Source organism: Archocentrus centrarchus, chromosome 18, assembly GCF_007364275.1.
Source record: "Archocentrus centrarchus isolate MPI-CPG fArcCen1 chromosome 18, fArcCen1, whole genome shotgun sequence".
Classification (NCBI taxonomy): domain Eukaryota; kingdom Metazoa; phylum Chordata; class Actinopteri; order Cichliformes; family Cichlidae; genus Archocentrus; species Archocentrus centrarchus.
Genome location: NC_044363.1, coordinates 13,240,101 through 13,258,852, shown reverse-complemented (window position 1 = coordinate 13,258,852; position 18,752 = coordinate 13,240,101). Strand labels below are relative to the sequence as shown.

Here is an 18,752-nt window from a genome sequence, read left to right as displayed (position 1 = left end):
TGTTATTAATCATTAGGCACACACCTCCTCCTCTTGATTTTCCAGACTCACTCGTTCTGTCCGTGCGATGAACACTGAAGAACTCCGACGGCTGTACGGCGTGGTGAGGGGAGTCAGCCATGTCTCCGTGAGACAGATGATGTTGCAGTCCCTTATGTCCCTCTGAAACTGTATCCTGGCCCTGAGTTCGTCCAGCTTGTTATCCAGTGACTGGACATTAGCCAACAGGATGCTCGGCAGTGGCGTTTGGTGCGCTCTGCGCCTCAGCCTCTCTCTTACGCCGGCTCTTTTCCCTCGGGGCCTTGTCCGTGACCTGGTCCGTCCTTTGTTTGAGCTGGCCCACTGGAAACGCAGTATCTCCCGAGGCCAAGTCGGGTCGGGAGAAAAAGGTGTCAGAATACAGCCAGAGTGCTGTATTCTGATATTAAAAAGAGTCTGTCTGTCATACGTGATATGACACAGAGCAGGCAGAATTATAAAATCCAAAATTAGAGCTAAACCTAATATAAACAAACAAAGCGTAGGAGCAGGTACGACGGCTGCTGACCTCACCAGCGCCATCTTGGATTGGATCATAGTGGTGCTGTTTGTATATATTTTGAACCTGTGTAAATTAGAGAAAATCCTAAATAAACTTAAACTTGTGCACACAATTCTTGCTTTTTAAAGTTATTAAAGATGTATGCTGTACAATCATTCCGCTCTGGAAAAACAACAGTTCGAAGAAATCATTAAAATGGATGTAAACTTCTGACCACAATTGTAACTATGGCTGCATGCTATTTCTTGCTAATTTGTCATTTCTTATTTGTAGGAATTATGGAGGATCAAAGCAACGAAAACAAAGCCAATTTACCAAACATTAAAATTAGAAAATGAATAGTAAATGAATATTTTCCCCACCAGAGTATTTATTTTTTTTTTTATCAGTGACTCGTGAATCATTAGTCATTCAAGACTTTGATTTTTCTCACTGTCGTGTGATGTAGAAACACTGATAGCTGGAATATGTCATCATTGGTGGGTATAACGTTAAATGACTGTGCTGGTGCATAATCAGCACAAAAATTCTGATTACTCAGCAGTCTTGCTCGATAAAACTACTAAAGACGAAGCAGCCAACAAGAATCAGTGAATCCTAAGCTCAGAAAAAAAAATGTTAGAAAAAAGGTTGAAGACTTCTTGAGAATCAAAGTGGCAGCGATCCTTCCCCCAGAAAAATCAGTATATATGTATCAATAAATTATTGATCCCATAAAAGGAGACACCTACTTTTACTGGTTTGGTTGACATAGACCAGGCGTCGGCAACCCGCGGCTCCAGAGCCAGGCTTAATCTGTGGCTCTGTGCGGCTCACGGAAGTAAATTATAAGTATCCAATTGAAGTGCATTTTATTTTTGTCAGTTTGGTTTTTGTTATAGTTTTAAATTGGAACATTATTGTGATCTTGAAATATTAAAATAAAATCATTTTATTTATCTATTTATTTATTTTCGTTTCTCAATATATGCGTCATTCGCCGGTAGTGGCTACTGGCTTCTGCTAGTATTTGCGGCTCTCACTGTTTTGTTTTCCGGGGAAATTGGGTTCAAATGGCTCTTTCCGGATTACAGGTTGCCGACCCCTGACATAGACCAAGCTGATGGATTGTGTGGTAAGACTGAGGGGCAACCTCATAAGCTATAAAAACATAGCCAGGATGGACATAGCAAAAACTGTAATTCCTCTAGAGGCTAGCTTCAAAAGGGAGCCAATACCCACAGTCTCCCATGTTTTAAAAAAAAAAAAAAAGAAAGCCTGGTACAAAAACCATTTTGATCTCTATGGATAGTTTCTCCCTTCATAACAGCTCTGAGTGAGGTGAATGTTTTTTCATGTATAACTTATCCACCTGGATGCTGGGGTTATGGGTGTGACTGCACTGATTGACAGGGATCCAAACACAGTCTGATAAGCTTCGCCTCCGCTAACTGGATAATAAAGCCGGACCTTTTCACTGTGTGTGTGTGTGTGTGTGCGCCACTGGAGTCTTTTTTTTTAGATAATGATAATGAATAATATTATGACTTGGTGTATAGCACAGAGTGTCCAAGATGTTTGTGCTTCAGTTTTGTAAAGTGAAATTCGATTGTTTTTTAGCTCTTTGTTTAGAATTTAGTATTAGCCAATATCTGTTTTTGTGTGCTGCACCTGTACAGTGTATGGATGCAGCTCGCTAGCCCAGCTAGCTGGCGTTAGCTGATAAATTAGCTTCACCCTTTCATCCATATAAGGTGACTTCTACCTCCAAAAATAGCCAAAATGTTAATGCTGAGCTTCAAATGGCCAGTCTAAAACTAGCCGGTGACATCACAGTAGCTACATTGGTCTTCAATGCTGTCGATGAGTCGGATACAAAGTCCAAGTCCAGTGATGCCTCTTCAGTAAGCTCAGATCTATACATCCCAATCAAAACCTCTAAATCAGTTCCTCATTGTTGTATACATCTGTTCTTCCCATCTAAAAGGATGGGTGGAAAACAAGCTGGATGGAAACAACCTAAATTTTGACTTGCAGGTGTCCTCGGCACGTCTAAGACTTAAAACCCAGTCATAGTGAGATGACGGCTTACGCTTGGATGGTGCATAACTATAAAGCTGGACATAGAACCCCACGTTAGTTAGATGAAGACCAGGTGTATGTCCTGTTGGTGCAACCGGCCCCTAAACAATATCTCTAAATTGACCATTAAGGCTTTCAGTTTGAATGAAGTCTCAATGAGGTCAAACATTTATGTTGGGTTGCATCAGCATTTCAGTTTATCAGCATTTTAGTTCATCCCAGAGGTGCTGGATTGCTTTATGATCATGTCTTTGTCCAGTCCAGCAATTTCTTCCACACTAAAGCCTCATTATAAACCTCATTTCATAAAAGGAAGCACTGTCTTGTTGAGACAGGATAAAACCATCCCTGAATTGCCAACACAAAGCTGGAAGCACACTTTATAAGAATGAGAAAAGCAGGCAATTCAATTTTTTTTAGGAAGTTCCCCAAAAATATGCTTCTATTCAGGTTTTTAATAGCAGTTGAGGTGAGGGTACTATTAGAGCACAACTTTCTGCTCTGTTTTACTATTCTTATTTAAAGGTCAAGACCAGAAGAAATCATCTTTACTGTTAACTTCATAATTTTATTTGGCTTTGCTTGACATTTTTTTGCTTCTTTCTGCAAATCAGCACTTTTTTTTTTATTTTCTAACCGTATCTCTTCAGTTTGGTGCATAAAGTGCACCAAGCTGAAGTAAGAGGAGCTGACTCATGACTGAGAAGCTTTAAATCTGTAGAGGGCTCCAAATCCTGACAATAGTGACAATAAGAAGTGATGTGAAACAACAAACCAAACTTCGAAATGTCATCGTAACCTCTTTCTGTCAGAGTGAATGCAGGCTGGGATTCAAACAACCAGATAAAGATTCCCTGTCCACGCTAACCTGACTGTAAAATGTCGCAGCTGCCCTTTAAATGCATAAGGGAAGGTCTGAGTCAATGCTAGCTGTGATCTACATGGGCTGATAAGGCTTCACTCTGGTCAATGCACATTACTGGGCAAGTACGGCATCGATCAAATGCTGATAGAGGAGAAACAGTGCAGCTTTTCTTTCTTTTTTTATGAGCTCGCTGGCAGAGTAATTTCAAACGTGACATTCACTACTTTCAATATGTGACCTCAAGTCCAAGAAAGTTTGAACTCTTATTATAGCATAGGGAAGATTATGAACTAAACCGACTTGCTAGACTTTATTTTGTTTAAACTGACAAAGAGTCCCAGTTAATTTTACATACTGTACGTATCAACGTAATTGCCTTTTGTGCTATTATGCAAAAGCTTTGTTAATGCACCATGAGATTAAAGCAGGCATTTAGCATTTAGGCCAGAATTGGCTCTTGAACAGAGAGCTCAAATTGAGTCCTTGTGAAATACAGCCTGCAGCTTTGACAATGAAAAGAACAGTTTTTAGGGGATTTATAGATTGTTTCAACTTTTATTACTGAGTGACCTTTACAATCAGGTACTCTGTTTATTTCTGAACCACAAAACATTTCCTTCCTTTTCAGTAAAAGAGTCAGTTTGGTCCTTTTTTTTTTGTTGTCTTTTTCAAACCCTTTTCTGCAGTGTTTTTCTTTGGAGTGACACCGCCGTGAATCGGGCGAGACAAACTTACCCATCTTGTTTCTTTCCTCAGGGGTTCTTAGAGAAGTTTTTCAAATACAGGCTGAAGTGTGACACACTTAAATGCTCCGATTCAGTGGCATTTGTATTTAAGCCAACCTGCCAAAACCGCAAATAAACCTGTCTGTGATCAAACATTGGGCTGGTGTGACAGTAGCTCTGAAGTAAGAGGAGCAGACTTGTGACTGAAAAGTTTTAAATATGCAGAGGGCTCCAAATCCTGACAGTTGTGAGAGGGTCAGAGTGTCCTTGAGGAAAGCACTTAGCACACAACTGCCCTTTGGCCAGAGAGGAATATAATATGGCACTGAACAGCTAATTTCCCAGAGTGCTGTAAATACAGATGCTTATTCTTAGCACGCTTGGAGAAGTTGATTTTAATCTATATTAACCTGAGAACTGGGCTGAATCTCAAGGTTGTCAGTTTGGCTTGACTTTGCAGGTGCTGAACAGTTTGAGCTCAGGTGTAGTCTGTACAGTTTGGCCTTTAATTCTTTAGGCGTTCTCTCCAAGTTACAAGCTCGCATTGAACAGACACACCATCCTTGGTCTTTGATTCATGCTTTTGGCATGAATTTTGCAACATGCTGGATTTAGGACCCCTTTAGACCGGGGATAAATTTTAAACAAGCAGCTTATATCAGATTGCAGTGTAGGATTTGATATTCTTGTAAGTCAACAGTGTAACTGCGCTGTTTGTTCCAAAGTAGCATTAAAAAAAGTTGTTTTACTTTCCTTCCATCCATCCATCCATCCATCTGTCCGTCTATCCATCCATCCATCCGTCCATCTGTCCATCTATCCATCCATCCATCTGTCCGTCTATCCATCCATCCATCCGTCCATCTATCCATCCATCCGTCCATCCATCCATCCATCCGTCCATCCATCCATCCATCCATCCATCCATCCATCCATCCATCCATCCATCCATCCATCCATCCATCCATCCATCCGTTTTCTGATGTCTATCTGCACAGAAGTCTAAGCAGAGTTGCCCAGATCTTACTCTCCCCAACCACCACCTCCCACTCTTCTGGTGAGATGTGGAAGAGTAGCAGCTCTAGTCTGAGCACCTATCTCTAAAGGACACTCCTTAGAGGAAAGTCCTTTCCACTGCTCATATCCGCAGTCTCATTCTTTCGGTCACTGCCCACTGCTGGTGGCCATAAGTCAACCACATAGATCAACCAATAAATCAGCAGTTTTGTTTTCATGCTCAGTTCTGTCCTCACCACGACAAACCAGTACAACATCTAAATCACCGCCGATGCGACACAAATCCATCTGTCAAAATCTCTTGCTCCTTCCTTCCCTCACTCATGAACAAGACCCCAAGATACTTCTCCAACAACAGCTCCTTCCCAACTCGGAGTGGGCATGCCACCCTTTTCTGGCTGACAACCGTGGTCTCACGTGTTGAGGTGCTAACAACCCGAACCACTTCCCAACCGGCTGTAAACTGCCTCAGTGTTGGTTTGCGTCCTTAAACATAATTTCCATAGAAGCTAACAATAAGAACAATTTGTTCCAGATGAGACCAGAACAGAACATCCAGACCAGAACATCAGCTAATAGTTATTTACAGTAAATGTTGTCTTCACAGTCGTGAAGCTATAAAGCGTTAAGGCCTCTCTATAAAGCTTGATTCGTAGTAAAGTTAAAGCTACACTGTAGTTTTGTCATGTACCTTCTCAGAACAATAACTACATGTTACAGCAATCCAAACCACCACAACTGTGATAGGTCCACTTGGTAGTAATATTCACTGTAACCACAGTATATAATTAGCACAACAATAATGCCTCTGTTGAACAACACGTTTAAGGCTGTAACAGTTTACAGTGCTAATGCTGTAGTCTTCTTCGAATGTAGACATGAGTTTTCTATAGCACAGTCAATCTATATATAAACTCAATTAGTTTGGAAGTCTTCTCTCTTTCCTGAATTTAAGTAAAAAGAAATGAAAAGAAGAAAAAAAGTATTTAAAATATTTCTTAGCTCAAGTTTAACACGATTAGCTCAGTGTCACTTGTGATTGCAGAGCAAAGGGGCACATGTATACAAATATAAATGCAAAGAACAGTGTTTTGCACCACAGGGAATTCAGCGTGGGACTATAAATCCTGCTTTACTCTCTCGAGCTAATTGGCTGAATGTAGAAGAGGAGATGCCAAAGTGTATAAAAGGTGTGCAGACTTAGGACTCTCTCTCTTTGCTCCTGGACTGAGTGATGCCCTCTACTTTGCTTTAATTTTTAGATTAGTTAGTTTTCCCTAATCTTCCTCATCCACATTTTAGTCATCAACCCACACTATGGATACTTAACAAGCCCATAATTCACAGTGTAATATTATCTTGTTAGTGAGACCTGAGGCCAGTACTAAAAAGGGAGTGTACTGTCAGCAGAGTGGCTGATTTTTACCAAGGAAGTAAAAACTATACATAATGTGCTGAAGAGTGGGTTGGGGTTACAGCGTGAGTTACCATGACGATATACTCCAGTAAGAAGGGAAGCAACATTGTGGCAAAGAAAACCCAGCATGAAGTTACCTGGATAAGATGAAATCCTTCTTCAAAGTGCAGGCCTCAGAGCTGGCCTGGTCACTCTTGAGAAAGATTTTTTTTTTTTTATCTCAGTGAGACTTTTAACTACATAAATAAAGGATATAAGAAACAAACAAATGGGAGTTTTTATGCTTAGTTTAATAAAGATCTGCCATGTCAAGTGCAATAAATAAATGAAGGAGGACAAAGAGTGAGGGATAATAGGGCACAGGTGAACTCAATCAAGACTATACTGATGTTGGGAAAAGTAAGAAGGGAGGGAAAATAGAAACACATAAAGCATAAGGAAGAAACCTTCAAAATAGATCAAAAGACCAAAAACAACTCGGACAGAAATATACAGACAGGGAAATACAGAAGGAGGAGGCCTGAAAAAACATGTTGAATGCTAAAACAAACTATGAATCAACCTTCTTGCACTACACATTGATATGTAGGTTCTCTACTTGGTTGCAAGTCTTGTGCCACATTTGTAACAGACAATAATGGAAAAAATAAATCAGGACTGGATAAAAGACAGAATGAAATTGCTTTGTGCCACCCTCTTATCTAAGGCAATTAGGAGGCAAGGTCAAGACATAAGGTTTAGTGGTTCCTGAGAGATATCTGCAGTTCCTCAAGCTTCGAGAGCTCAATGGGAAAGAGTAGATCACAGAGTGGATTGCACATCCTCAACCATATCCAAAGCTATGTGTACTGTACTTGTAGTGATGTCTTAATTTGAAGTTAATGAAAGGACCTAAGAACTCAAGACAGGAGCATTTAAGCCATAAGAAGTTGACTTCGTGCTGCGTACTCCTTGTACAGTAATCCTTCGCTACTTCGCGGTTCGCTTTTCCCGGACTCGCCGTTTCACGGGTTTTCAATCAATATTAGTGTAAAATATTTATCGCGGTATTTTCGCTGTTTCGCGGGTTTTTAGAACACTTTTAATGTATGTATGAACATTTAAGGAGTGTTTTAAAAGAAATGGGTACAGTGGTAAAGGTTATTAAGGGAATGGGAAAGTGTTACGTAGTGTATAAGTGTGTAGGGAGGGTTTATAAAAACTTAAAATAGTGTATAACTAGTAAAATAATGTATATAAGTATTAAAATAAATATAGCAGATTTTCCCTTATCGCAGGTGGTCCTGGAACGTAACACCCACGATAAGTGAGGGATTACTGTACTACTAAAAAAAAAAAAAAAAAAACATCAAGTAGTCATGCAGAAATATTTCCTGGATAAGTGACAGGAAATGAAGCCAAAAATTTGTCCCTGTATTAAGAGGGCCTGATAATTGGATCAGGACCATCCTCGTGGTTTCTCATGACCAAAATAAACTAGGCCTCTAACCGCCAAGTACGTCCTTCTAGGTCACCACCATACTCTTTCATGGTCCATGCACCAGCCCCGTTCCCTGTAATGGATTGATCAATTCTGCATGCTAAATCACAAGGACAGAGACATGACATGAATATATGTATGCACAAACACACACACACACACACACACATTAGTCTGTGTACACAGACAAACGTGCACTCGGGCTATGCTGAAAGAGACGTATTGTTGATTTCTGTCTCCCCCTCTTCATCTTCCTAGAGGGGAGAAGAAAGGGTGACCCAAATTTGACACAACCAGGGTGTATATTGTCAAGGATGGTTGGGTTCATCTGTGAATGGGTGCACTGTACACAAACAAAGATACAGATTTGTGTATGTAGGCGTTGTAATATGATCAATAAAGCTTAAATGGTGATTTGTGCAAATAATCCCCAGGTTAACGTATAACAGAGCAAGATTCATTTTTGCACTCAAAGCACACGTTTACACACACACACACACACACACACACACACACACACACACACACACACACACACACACACACTATACAAGTTAGTGATACATGAGTGCATGGCCTGCTTGTCTGGACAGAGGAAGGGGGTGGGGTAAGCCGTTCTTAACCACTCTCTCTGTGTGTGTATGCAAGAGTGGAAGTGACCGGCATACCTTTACACCCCAAACACCAATAGCATCCCTCCTCCCCCTCCCTCATTTTCCCACCAGAGTACGCTGCAGTCATGTATCCGAGCTGCAGTCGGTGCAGTGGAGCTGGGCTGCTGTCTGAAGCATGGATATACAACTGTTTTCCTTCCCTCCCCTTCGGCTTTAGCGCTGCTTCCTTTTGGATTCAACATCTCTCGGTCAGTTTTCAAACTCTTGACATTTACTGGAGAACTGCTTGCCTTTTATATTGCTGCTAGTGAAGTGATTTAAAATGCATCATGGAAAGTGGTGGAGAAAGTGCCAACAGCCTTAAAGTGAGTAAAAGTTGCAATACTGCTTGGGAGAATATTGTTGGAAGTGAAAATTGCTTCATTCAAGTGTTCCATAAATTGAAGTAACAGATTAAGTTTAAGTAAGTAGCTAGTAGTTCTGTTTCTGCATGAAAAGTATTGGTGATAGTCAAAAGGAGCCAATTTTACTTTTACTGCAAAGTCTTGTTTATTTTAATTGATCGGTGTAATCACATTTCTTTGTTTGTTTTGCATGCAAATAGACTGTAGATAGATTTATTAATCCTTTGCAGGAAATTACATTGAAAAGGCAGCTTCATCACATAACACTGCACGTCCCAAACAGCAAAACAGTATTAATTCCCAATAAAGTTAACAATATATAAATAAATAAAACAGGCAATAACTAATATGAGCAAATATACTAACGTGGATAAAATCTTATTATTATTATAGTGCATTAAACAGTCTTATAGCAGTTGGTATAAAAGACCTCCAGAGGCACACAGACTTGCACTTTGGTGGTCTTTGACTGAAGGTGCTACTCTTGATAACCTCCAAGTGTGCAGAGCATGCAGTGGGGTGTGCAGGGCATGGAGTGAGGTGTGCAGGGCATGGAGTGGGGTGTGCAGGCCATGGAGTGGGGTGTGCAGGGCATGGAGTGAGGTGTGCAGGGCATGGAGTGGGGTGTGCAGGCCATGGAGTGGGGTGTGCAGGGCATGGAGTCGGGTGTGCAGGGCATGGAGTGGGTGTGCAGAGTTGATCATAACCAGTTTCAGGTTCCTTTCTCTGCCACCTGCTGGACTGTCTCAAGTTCAGGTCTGACTACAGAGCCGGCTTTCTTGATAAGTTTGTCTACCTTGCTCATGTCTGCTGTGTGGACACCTTCTCCCCTGTAGGCCACAGCAAAAAACAAAGCACTGGCCACCACTGTATGGTGCAGGAAGAATTGGCAGATTTTGAATTACCTTAACCTCCTTAGGAAATGAAGTCATATTTGTTCCTTATTGTACACTGCCTCTATATGGCTCTTCTGGCCCAACTTACTGTTGAGCTGCACCCCAAGGTATCACCACTTCCACCTCAGTGGTCTGAATGGTTATTGTTGTTGGTTGAGTCGTCCTCCCACCCATCCTGAAGTCCACAACATCTCCTTGGTTTTTGTGATGTTAAGATGGAGATGATTGCATGGTATTTATTTTTAGATGATGCCACATGGTAAAAAAAAAAAAAAAATTAATCTTTGAAAAAACTTAGAGTGGAGGAAAATGTTAAAACAATAAACAAGTTGCTGGAAACATTCCTCAGACACGTTCATTGATATTGAAATGATAGCATCACACAGTTGCTACAGATCTGTCGGCTGCACAGCCCTGCTGTGATTCTCCCATTCCAGCACATCCCAAAGGCGTTCTGTTGGATTGAGATCTGGTGACTGTGGAAGCCATTTGAATACAGTGAACTCATTGTCATATTCAAGAAAGCAGTTTGAGATCTGAGCTTTATGGCATGGTGCGTTATCCTTCTGGAAGCAGCCATCAGAAGATGGGCACACTGTGGCCATAAAGGAATGGGCATGGTCAGCAACAATATTCAGAGAGGCTGTGGTGTTTAAATGATGCTCAGTTGGCACTAAAGGGGCCCAAAGTGTGTCAAGAAAATATCCCCCAAACCATTACACCACCAGCCTGAACCATTTAAGGCAGGATGGATCCATGCTTTCATGTTGTTTGCATCAAATTCTGACCCTACCATCTGAATGCCACAGAACAAATCAAGACAATGGTTTTGCAATCTTCCACTGTCCAGTTTTGGTTAGCTTGTGTGAACTGTAGCCTCAGTTTCCTTTTCTTAGCAGACAAGAATGGCACCCGGTGTGATCTTGTGTTCCTGTAACCCATCTCCTTCAAGGTGCTGCTGCTGTGCATTCAGAGATGCTCTCCTACATACTTTAATTGAAACTAGTGGTAATTTGAGTTACTGTTGTCATTTATTGGGTATTTTCTCTTTTTCAGACCATTCTCTGTAAACCTTAGAGATGGCTGTGTGGGGAAAATCCCAGTAGATCAGCAGTTTCTGAAATACAGATCAGCCCGTCTGGCACCAACAACCATGCCATTTTGAAAGTCACTTAAATCACCTTTCTTCTCCATTCTGATGCTTGGTTTGTCTATGCATAAATGCATTGAGTTGCTGATATGTGATTGGTTGAACAGATGTACCTAACAAAATGCCCAGTGAGTGTATAAATTATACTAAGTTAGAAAGTTTGAAAGTGGTACCCGAAGTTGTCTGAACACACTAACCATCCATTTATCTTGCAGGAACAAGTTAAACCTCAATACATTTGGATGTGAGATGAATCAGAAAGCATGCTGGATCCTATTTTTATCTTCCAATCTCCCACCTTTCCGTACTGGCTCAACTCTGCCAGCATCTTTCTGCCTTTCTGTTAAGGCTGTTAGTTTTGACAGATTGGGCCTCAGTGGTGTGAATTCCCTTCCTCCTCTTCTTCCACTCTGTTCTTTTTCTCCACCTACTTCATCTTTTTTGGTCTCTGATTTTCAGCACTGTGCCATTTCTCGATAATGTCTCCTTCCACTGCCTTGACTATACACCTTTACCTTCTTTTTCTTCCTCCACCTACATCTTTTTCTGCATTTCCACTGCTTCACCTCCTCTGTTGTTTGACATATAGTTCTTCCTGAGCCTTTTTCAAACTGTTTGCGGCTTCCCGCATCACGCACCTTCTCGTTGCTTTCTCAGTTTAATCTCCCATTTCTCATTTCTGTCTCTTAAAAAGTTACATCTGCCCCCCACCCCACCAGTTTTCTTCCACTACTTCCTCACCCATCTTATCTTGTATCCTTTTCTTCCTCTGTTATCTGTTTCTCCTTCCCTCCAGCTATTCCTTCTCTCCTTTTTCTTCTCCTTTATCACTCTGTATCTTCGGACTCTTGCTGACGCCTCACTTCGTTGGGCCACTGCAGTTTGGATAAGTTTTGACTTCTGCTCGCTGTTTACTAACCAGCTGATCCTGCTGTTTTTGCATGCAGCAGTCAGGCGATTTTGAATCAATTATTTTTAACACTGCAAAATCGACAGTTTTCTATCATGAGCGCCGGGTGTGTAATAGGCGTCTATATAAAAACAAACTGCAAAAGCAAGTGCTTAGAAAGTGAAATATCTAATAGCTTCCAGAGGAATTAACAAATCCAGCAAACATTTTGGCAATTAATCAAGTCATGATTACCATTTATGTGAGACAGAAAGTTCTTACATTTATATTGTGAAGGTCTCTATTTTACCTTTGAAATTGTAACAACACATTAGATAACAAGATTCTTTTTTTCAAAGGATTTAAACAACTTTTGGGACCCCAGGTTATGGAAAATCTCTCTATTTGATGAGTTACTTAGTGTCAAGCTCATAAAAGTTTAATATTCCGTTAAGAGTTAGTTTAGTAAAACAACTGGGTATCACCCCAGGGTATCAAAATCTGCCATTTGCTAATAAGCCATTGGCACTGCACATATGGTACCTTGACACACAGGCTGCAGATTGGACAATGACGCATAGCAGTTGGAAGGGATGGCTTAAATCACAAGTTTGTCAGCCAGAATGCCATGTTTTGTGTTCTGTTCACAGCCGAGTAAAAGGGTCATATTTTGGGTTAAAAGATGACCTTCTAAGGTATCCACAGTGTTTAACCTGTTAACTGGCAGCACCAAAATCACCTGAAAAAACTACATTACGCCCTCTGGTTATTATTTGCTCTGGAAAACCCATTTCGTAGCTTATTGACTGGCCATGTCCTGTCCGCGGGACACCTCATTTGGCCAATCATGTTAAGAAATGGGTTTCACAGAGCCAATAATAACCAGAGGGCGTAGCTTTGTCAGGTGATTTGGTGCAGCCAGTTACATGACTGGCCGAATGAGGTGTCAATCAAAATGGGAGGGTCTAGCCTGCCATATAAAATGCACTTCATACATCCTGCGGACAGGACGTGGCCAGTTAATAGGCTACATTTGCTGTGAAGAGGTCCTAAGAAGCATCTATATATATGACAAGTTGGAAGTAAGACCCTACGACTTTCACTGTTGCTGTGATGCATGGGTTCATGGCAATGGATCTGCCAGCAGCTCTTAAGAAACAGTACTTAACAATCTGGGACTTGAAAAAGGTAGTTTTGGTTGGTTGCTGATTTTCCCATGGGGTCATCACAGTAGGTAGATATGTGAAATACCCCTGGTTCAAGACTATGGGGAGACACAAATCCAGCCTAACTAGAAGTACACTAGCTGTGTACTCCTAATGTTGGTCCCATGCCCGAATTAATGGGAGGATTCTGTCAGGGAGGGGAATTTTGTGCATCATCCGTAAGGTTTAAAGAAATAATAATTAATGAAAATTCCACTACAGTGAATTTTGATTTGGAAACAATTTGATGACTTTTTCTGCTTTCCTGTGGAGTGTCATCTGCAGGGTGTCTCCCCTCTTTTATCCACATTATAAACCTCCACGCAGAGAAGGAAGGAACCTTGTTCCATTTGCTCCATCACCAGCAGGATTTTGGAGTTTAAGAGTCAATGAATATGTGAAAATGATTCGACTCTGTAACATGTCCTACAGCATCATGGGCCACAGGTTGAATGATGCAGTGAGTGACAGTCAGGAGTGTGCCTGCTCCTCTCTCTTGGCCCATCGCAGCGGCTGCACCATCACTGGCAAAGCCAACAAACTGTGTGTGTGTGTGTGAATTGTCTTCCTTTCATAGCAAGAGTTTCTAACTGCAGCATGTCACAGACAGCAGCCCTGATGCACAACTGCAATTCAACAAGTTGAAGGAAAAAGCTGGAAATGGAAAGGGATCTGTATCATCCCGACCTGTGCAATGTCATCACTAATGTCCTGAGATGATGCGCGCTGAAAGTGAAAGTTTGCTGTGTTTATTATTGTCTCAAGATGTAGTGCTATAACCTGGAGAGGGGGAGAACCAAAATTATTTAGCAGAGGCATGGACATTTAGCTGCACTTATTAAAAAGTGGTACAGTTTAAAAAAAAATAATTGCAGCAGCACAAAATCTAATATGAGTCATGTTGTAGCAATGTTTCACTAACTGCTTTTGAGTTAGCAAGTGTGTGCATGATGCTTATTGGGATTAATGAGACAGACCACACAGGAGCATTAATACCAACCAGATTAAGTTGGTCGGAGTTTGGGCAGGAATGCTAGCCTCGAGCTGAGAAAAGGCAGGTTGCTTAATCAGATCTCGTGCTTTTTTAAACTTTACTTAAACGGAAAAGAATTTGCAGCCCAAAACATCTTAACCTCTGCAGCCTCTGAGCCGTCTAAGCAGCTTTTATCCTCGCCGAGCTTTTTCCTGTTCTCTTTTCTCTCTTCTTTGTCTCTCAATTTTCCCGTTTGCTTCCTTTTTGAAATATTTCCCACGCACATTAAAAGAGAATGATTGACAACACATGGTGGAAAATGTGTTCAGTGTCACACTCACGAGCCTCATCTCATAAAAGCCTTGTTTCCCCAGTTTTTCCATTGTGATGATTTCACTTCAGTTGAAATAATACCTACTATCCTTGAGTTTATAAAGCCTTTCAAACTCAATTGAATAACTTTTAAAGCGCACCGCATCTGAGCTTGAAATGACAGCTGACATACATTAGTGCATCATCTTAATCCATGCTGAAGGTTATGAAAGTTTGGTGTGTGCACAAAGCCTGTCCTGTGTTTCCTCTGAAGTTTAGAGGCATAATTGCACTTAGAATGAGTGAGATCATACACAGTTTTCTGCTGCTGGCACTTTTTATTTTAGCAGAAGGAAGATGTCAACATCAATGATCCCAAATGCCATTAAAAACTGCACTAAATCTGTGGGTGGACTGCCTACCCCCGCACAAAAACACATCATTATCTTTTTTGTGTTTTGTGGTTGTGTATTGCTGTATTAATTTTCATTCACGACTCTATATTCCCAACTCTAAAACACTCCCACGTTGTCCCGCTCACTTAAATCTGACACCTGCCAAACTTTACGTAAACTGCTCCGGTGTTTAAATGAGTTTACCAGGCACGAAAGTTGTGCAGCAGCCATTAAAAAGTCATAAAAACAGATACCATCACCCTGTAAGGTCTTCTACTTTACCAGAGGGATGATGCACAAAGTCCTTAAATGGAGGCAAGATAAGCAGCCTGAGGACAGTGAAGATATTCCACGCAAATAGATAATTTAAAAAGACTCTGTTTCTTCCAATTTCTTATAAAGTGGCATTAGTCTTGCTAAATGCTTTGCTGTGTGATGTAGAAGCTAATTTGCTGGGAAACAGCTGCCGTCTGTGATTGGAAGTGCTGGTGAGAGCGGAACAGAAACCTAAAATTGTGAGCCCTACATTCAAGACACTGAGCTGACAGATGAAAGTTTAGACTTTAGGAGTTGAGTCAAGTTATAATTTGCAATTTTTTAGGAGAAATATTTCAATCGGTACCAAAAACTGCACTTCCTCTAGTGGCCCTTTTTTTGTGATGATTGCCATGGTAAAATGTACAACTTTACAACAGAAATAAACATTTATTGGCTGCTACAAATACTGTTTAGGCCTCCATAGTTTTTTATTTTATTTTATTTTTTTGTCTTTTCACTATACAACTGTGTGGGAGAAGAATTTTTGCATGGCTGACTAATTTAAATTGAATGACAGTGTAAATGTGTGGTACAAAATGTGCAAGAAGTTTATGCTTCAGTTCTGGTGTTACTAAAGTACAGATACAGATAAAGTACTGGGCCACCTACACGTTACCTACAGGAGCTGTTTGGTGTGGTCTGCCGCCTTCGTGGCTGAGCTGCTGTGGTTTCTAAATACTTTTACTTTGCAGCTTTGCAATGTTACCAAGCTGATGGTGGAAAATCCAGGAGGGAAGAAATCTAATGAACTATCAATGGCGGCATCCTGTTATGGTACTACACTCGAGTTCAGTGAGCTCTTTTCACAAATGTTTGTAAAGGCAGACTGCATGGCTCGATGCTAGATTTTATAAACCTGTGGACTAAAAACACCTGAATCCAAAGATTAACTGGTGTGGTCCAGTACTTTTGTCCATGTAGCATTTGTTTGGATCAGTCTGTAAATTCAACTTAGAAGCCAAATGTCTAAAGGTGGGGATTTCTGGCGCAGCGCTAAATTAGCTTGTGTCCATCCAGAGACCAGTTTGTGACATCACAAAACAAGCGCAAATTTTTTTTATCAACAGTCTGTATTTTAAATGCAATTTTCTTCTATTCATTCTTTCATTTCAACGTGGATAAAAAAACAAAACAAAACAAAAAAACAACCATTGGCTGCCAGGGAAAAGTGTGTATCCTGTGATCATTGGAGATTGGTTGCTGGAGGTTGCAGGCAACCTCTAGCTGAGGTTAATCAGAAATAGGTATACAGTGCTACACCTAAAAACCTCCTTGCGATTCTTTTGATCACTAGCAGATTGCTGTGGTTTCCTGTAGTTTGCATTGAAAACGACGACTTGTCTACAAACACTTGCGAGCTACTCTCGTACTGGAAGCGAAACTGTGAAATTCATCACACAGACTGGAAGCGGAGACCATTTGCCTTCAAAGTAAATGATGTGTCTTTTGAAATGTGTTTACTTTAACCTCTTAACTGGTAGCAAAAAAAATCACCTGAAAAAACTACATAATGCCTTCTGGTTATTATTGGCTCTGAAAAACCCATTTCATAGCCTATTAACTGGCCGCGTCTGGTCCGCTGGCCGAATGAAGTGCATTTTATATGACAGGCTAGACCCTCCCATTTTTATTGACACCTATTTGGCCAATCATGTTAAGAAATGGGTTTGCTAGAGCCAGTGATACTCAGAGGGCGTCACGTAGCTTTGTCAGGTGATTTGGTGCAGCCAGTTACATGATTGGCCGAATGAGGTGTCAATAAAAATGGGAGGGTCTAGCCTGCCAAATAAAAGGGACTACAAACGGCCCGTCACCGGGCCCTGGCCGGTTAAGGAGCTATAGGGAAGCGTTCTCTGTTTCCGGTCGGCATTGTACTTTTTCAAGTTTCACTACAGCTCAGAAAGTAAGTGTCAAACATTTCCAGAGAAGTCAACCACTCATCAAACAGTCAGGTAATACACTCTTTTGCCTAGCAACCAGAGGTTGCCAGTCGGTTGCTGACCGGTCTTTAGGCCTATGTGTCTGAGGCCCAGCATCCTTCACAATGACCCTGAAATTCTGAAAACTTGGCATGTCCCAGTCAAAGTCTTAGTGAATCGTTATTATATACAACATCCATTTTTGACACAAATATTTCACCATTTATTCCTCCTTGGTTGTTGTCACCCATTTCCTCGCATCACTAGGCAACCATACATCACCAGGAAGGAATCCATATTGTCCTCGGAAGTTCAACTCCAAGCTCTTTACCTCACTGACACTGCTGTTTTACTAAAGCTGCTCAGTGTGTGTGAGTGGGGAGTGGGGAGTGTGTTTTGGGGTAAAGGAATGGCTGAAAGGGGGAATGTGTCTCTGTGTGTGTGTGCAGCAAGAAAAAGAAGGGGGAGGTGGGGGTTAGGAATCTGTTTACAATGGCCTGAGGGAGCTGCCGGAGAGGGAGAATCAGTCTGATATCGGGAAGTAGAGTGAGGGAGAAAGAGTGTAAGACAAAGAAAGAGAGGTTTGGAGAAAGAATAAATCAAAGAAGAGGAAGGGATGGAGCGCTCAAGAGGATTAAATACAAACTGAAGGAGTCCTTTAAGTCACAAGTTGCACCAGGAGTCACAGGAGGGAGATTGCAGGTTGATGCAAAGTAGTAGCCATCGTGTATCTCCGCTTTCAACCATGCAAATAAGATTTAGTTTTGTTGCATGTATGCTGCTGTATATATCATTTCTTTTTTTTATTTGTTATTTTTGTCCCTTTGTGTTTGCAGAATTTGAGGAGCAGTTGTACGACACCAAGCTGACCGGTCAGACTTTCCGGCATCCATCCTCGCAGAGCTCTGACGACACGTCCACCTCGCTCAGCCGATCGCCCGTCTCCCTCAACAGCAAGAGGCCCGACTTCATCTTTCTGGTAAACACACACACACACACACACGTATGCGTGCAGGCTCATGTTTACACCTATCTTATTTGATCATGAGTCCTCCTCACACCAAAATGTCACCTCTCTGGCGAACAAACACACAACCTCGAATTTTACATGCAGCTGTTTAAAGCTGCACATCTTGAACAAGCAATCACACCAAACAATTCCCTTCCTTCTTTCTCACCTTTCTTATTTTAAACTCACACCTTTTCTACTTCTTAAACATATGAAACCTGACTTCATCTTGCTGCTGCTACACACACACACACACACACACACACACTCTACGTCCACTTCACTTATCTTTTTCATTTTTCTCCCTGAGCAGCAAGACACCAGACTTCACATTCCCACTAAATACCCACTAACCCCCTCCACCCCACTCTGTCGGCTCTTTTTGGCCTTATTGCCCCTCAGCACTGGATATTCAGTCTGTAGAACCTGCCTCCTTTGAAAGTTTTTTTCCCGCTTTTTACAATAAAATGATGGCAGTATAAATCTGTCTCTTTCCTGCATTCCTTTATTTTCAATCATCCTTGATAAAGATCCCACAGAAGCCCATCCTTTGATTAAATTT

General features: G+C 41.3%; 1 protein-coding gene across 1 annotated transcript in view; it reads left to right on the top strand.

Moving 5' to 3' along the window:
• Nucleotides 1-18,752, top strand: part of nhsl2 (NHS-like 2) — a 233,597-nt gene that overhangs the window by 172,665 nt on the left and 42,180 nt on the right. Inside the window, exon 3 of the mRNA XM_030753635.1 lies at nucleotides 18,018-18,160. Coding sequence (XP_030609495.1) covers nucleotides 18,018-18,160 — 143 coding nt within the window. The remainder of the gene's footprint in view (nucleotides 1-18,017; nucleotides 18,161-18,752) is intronic.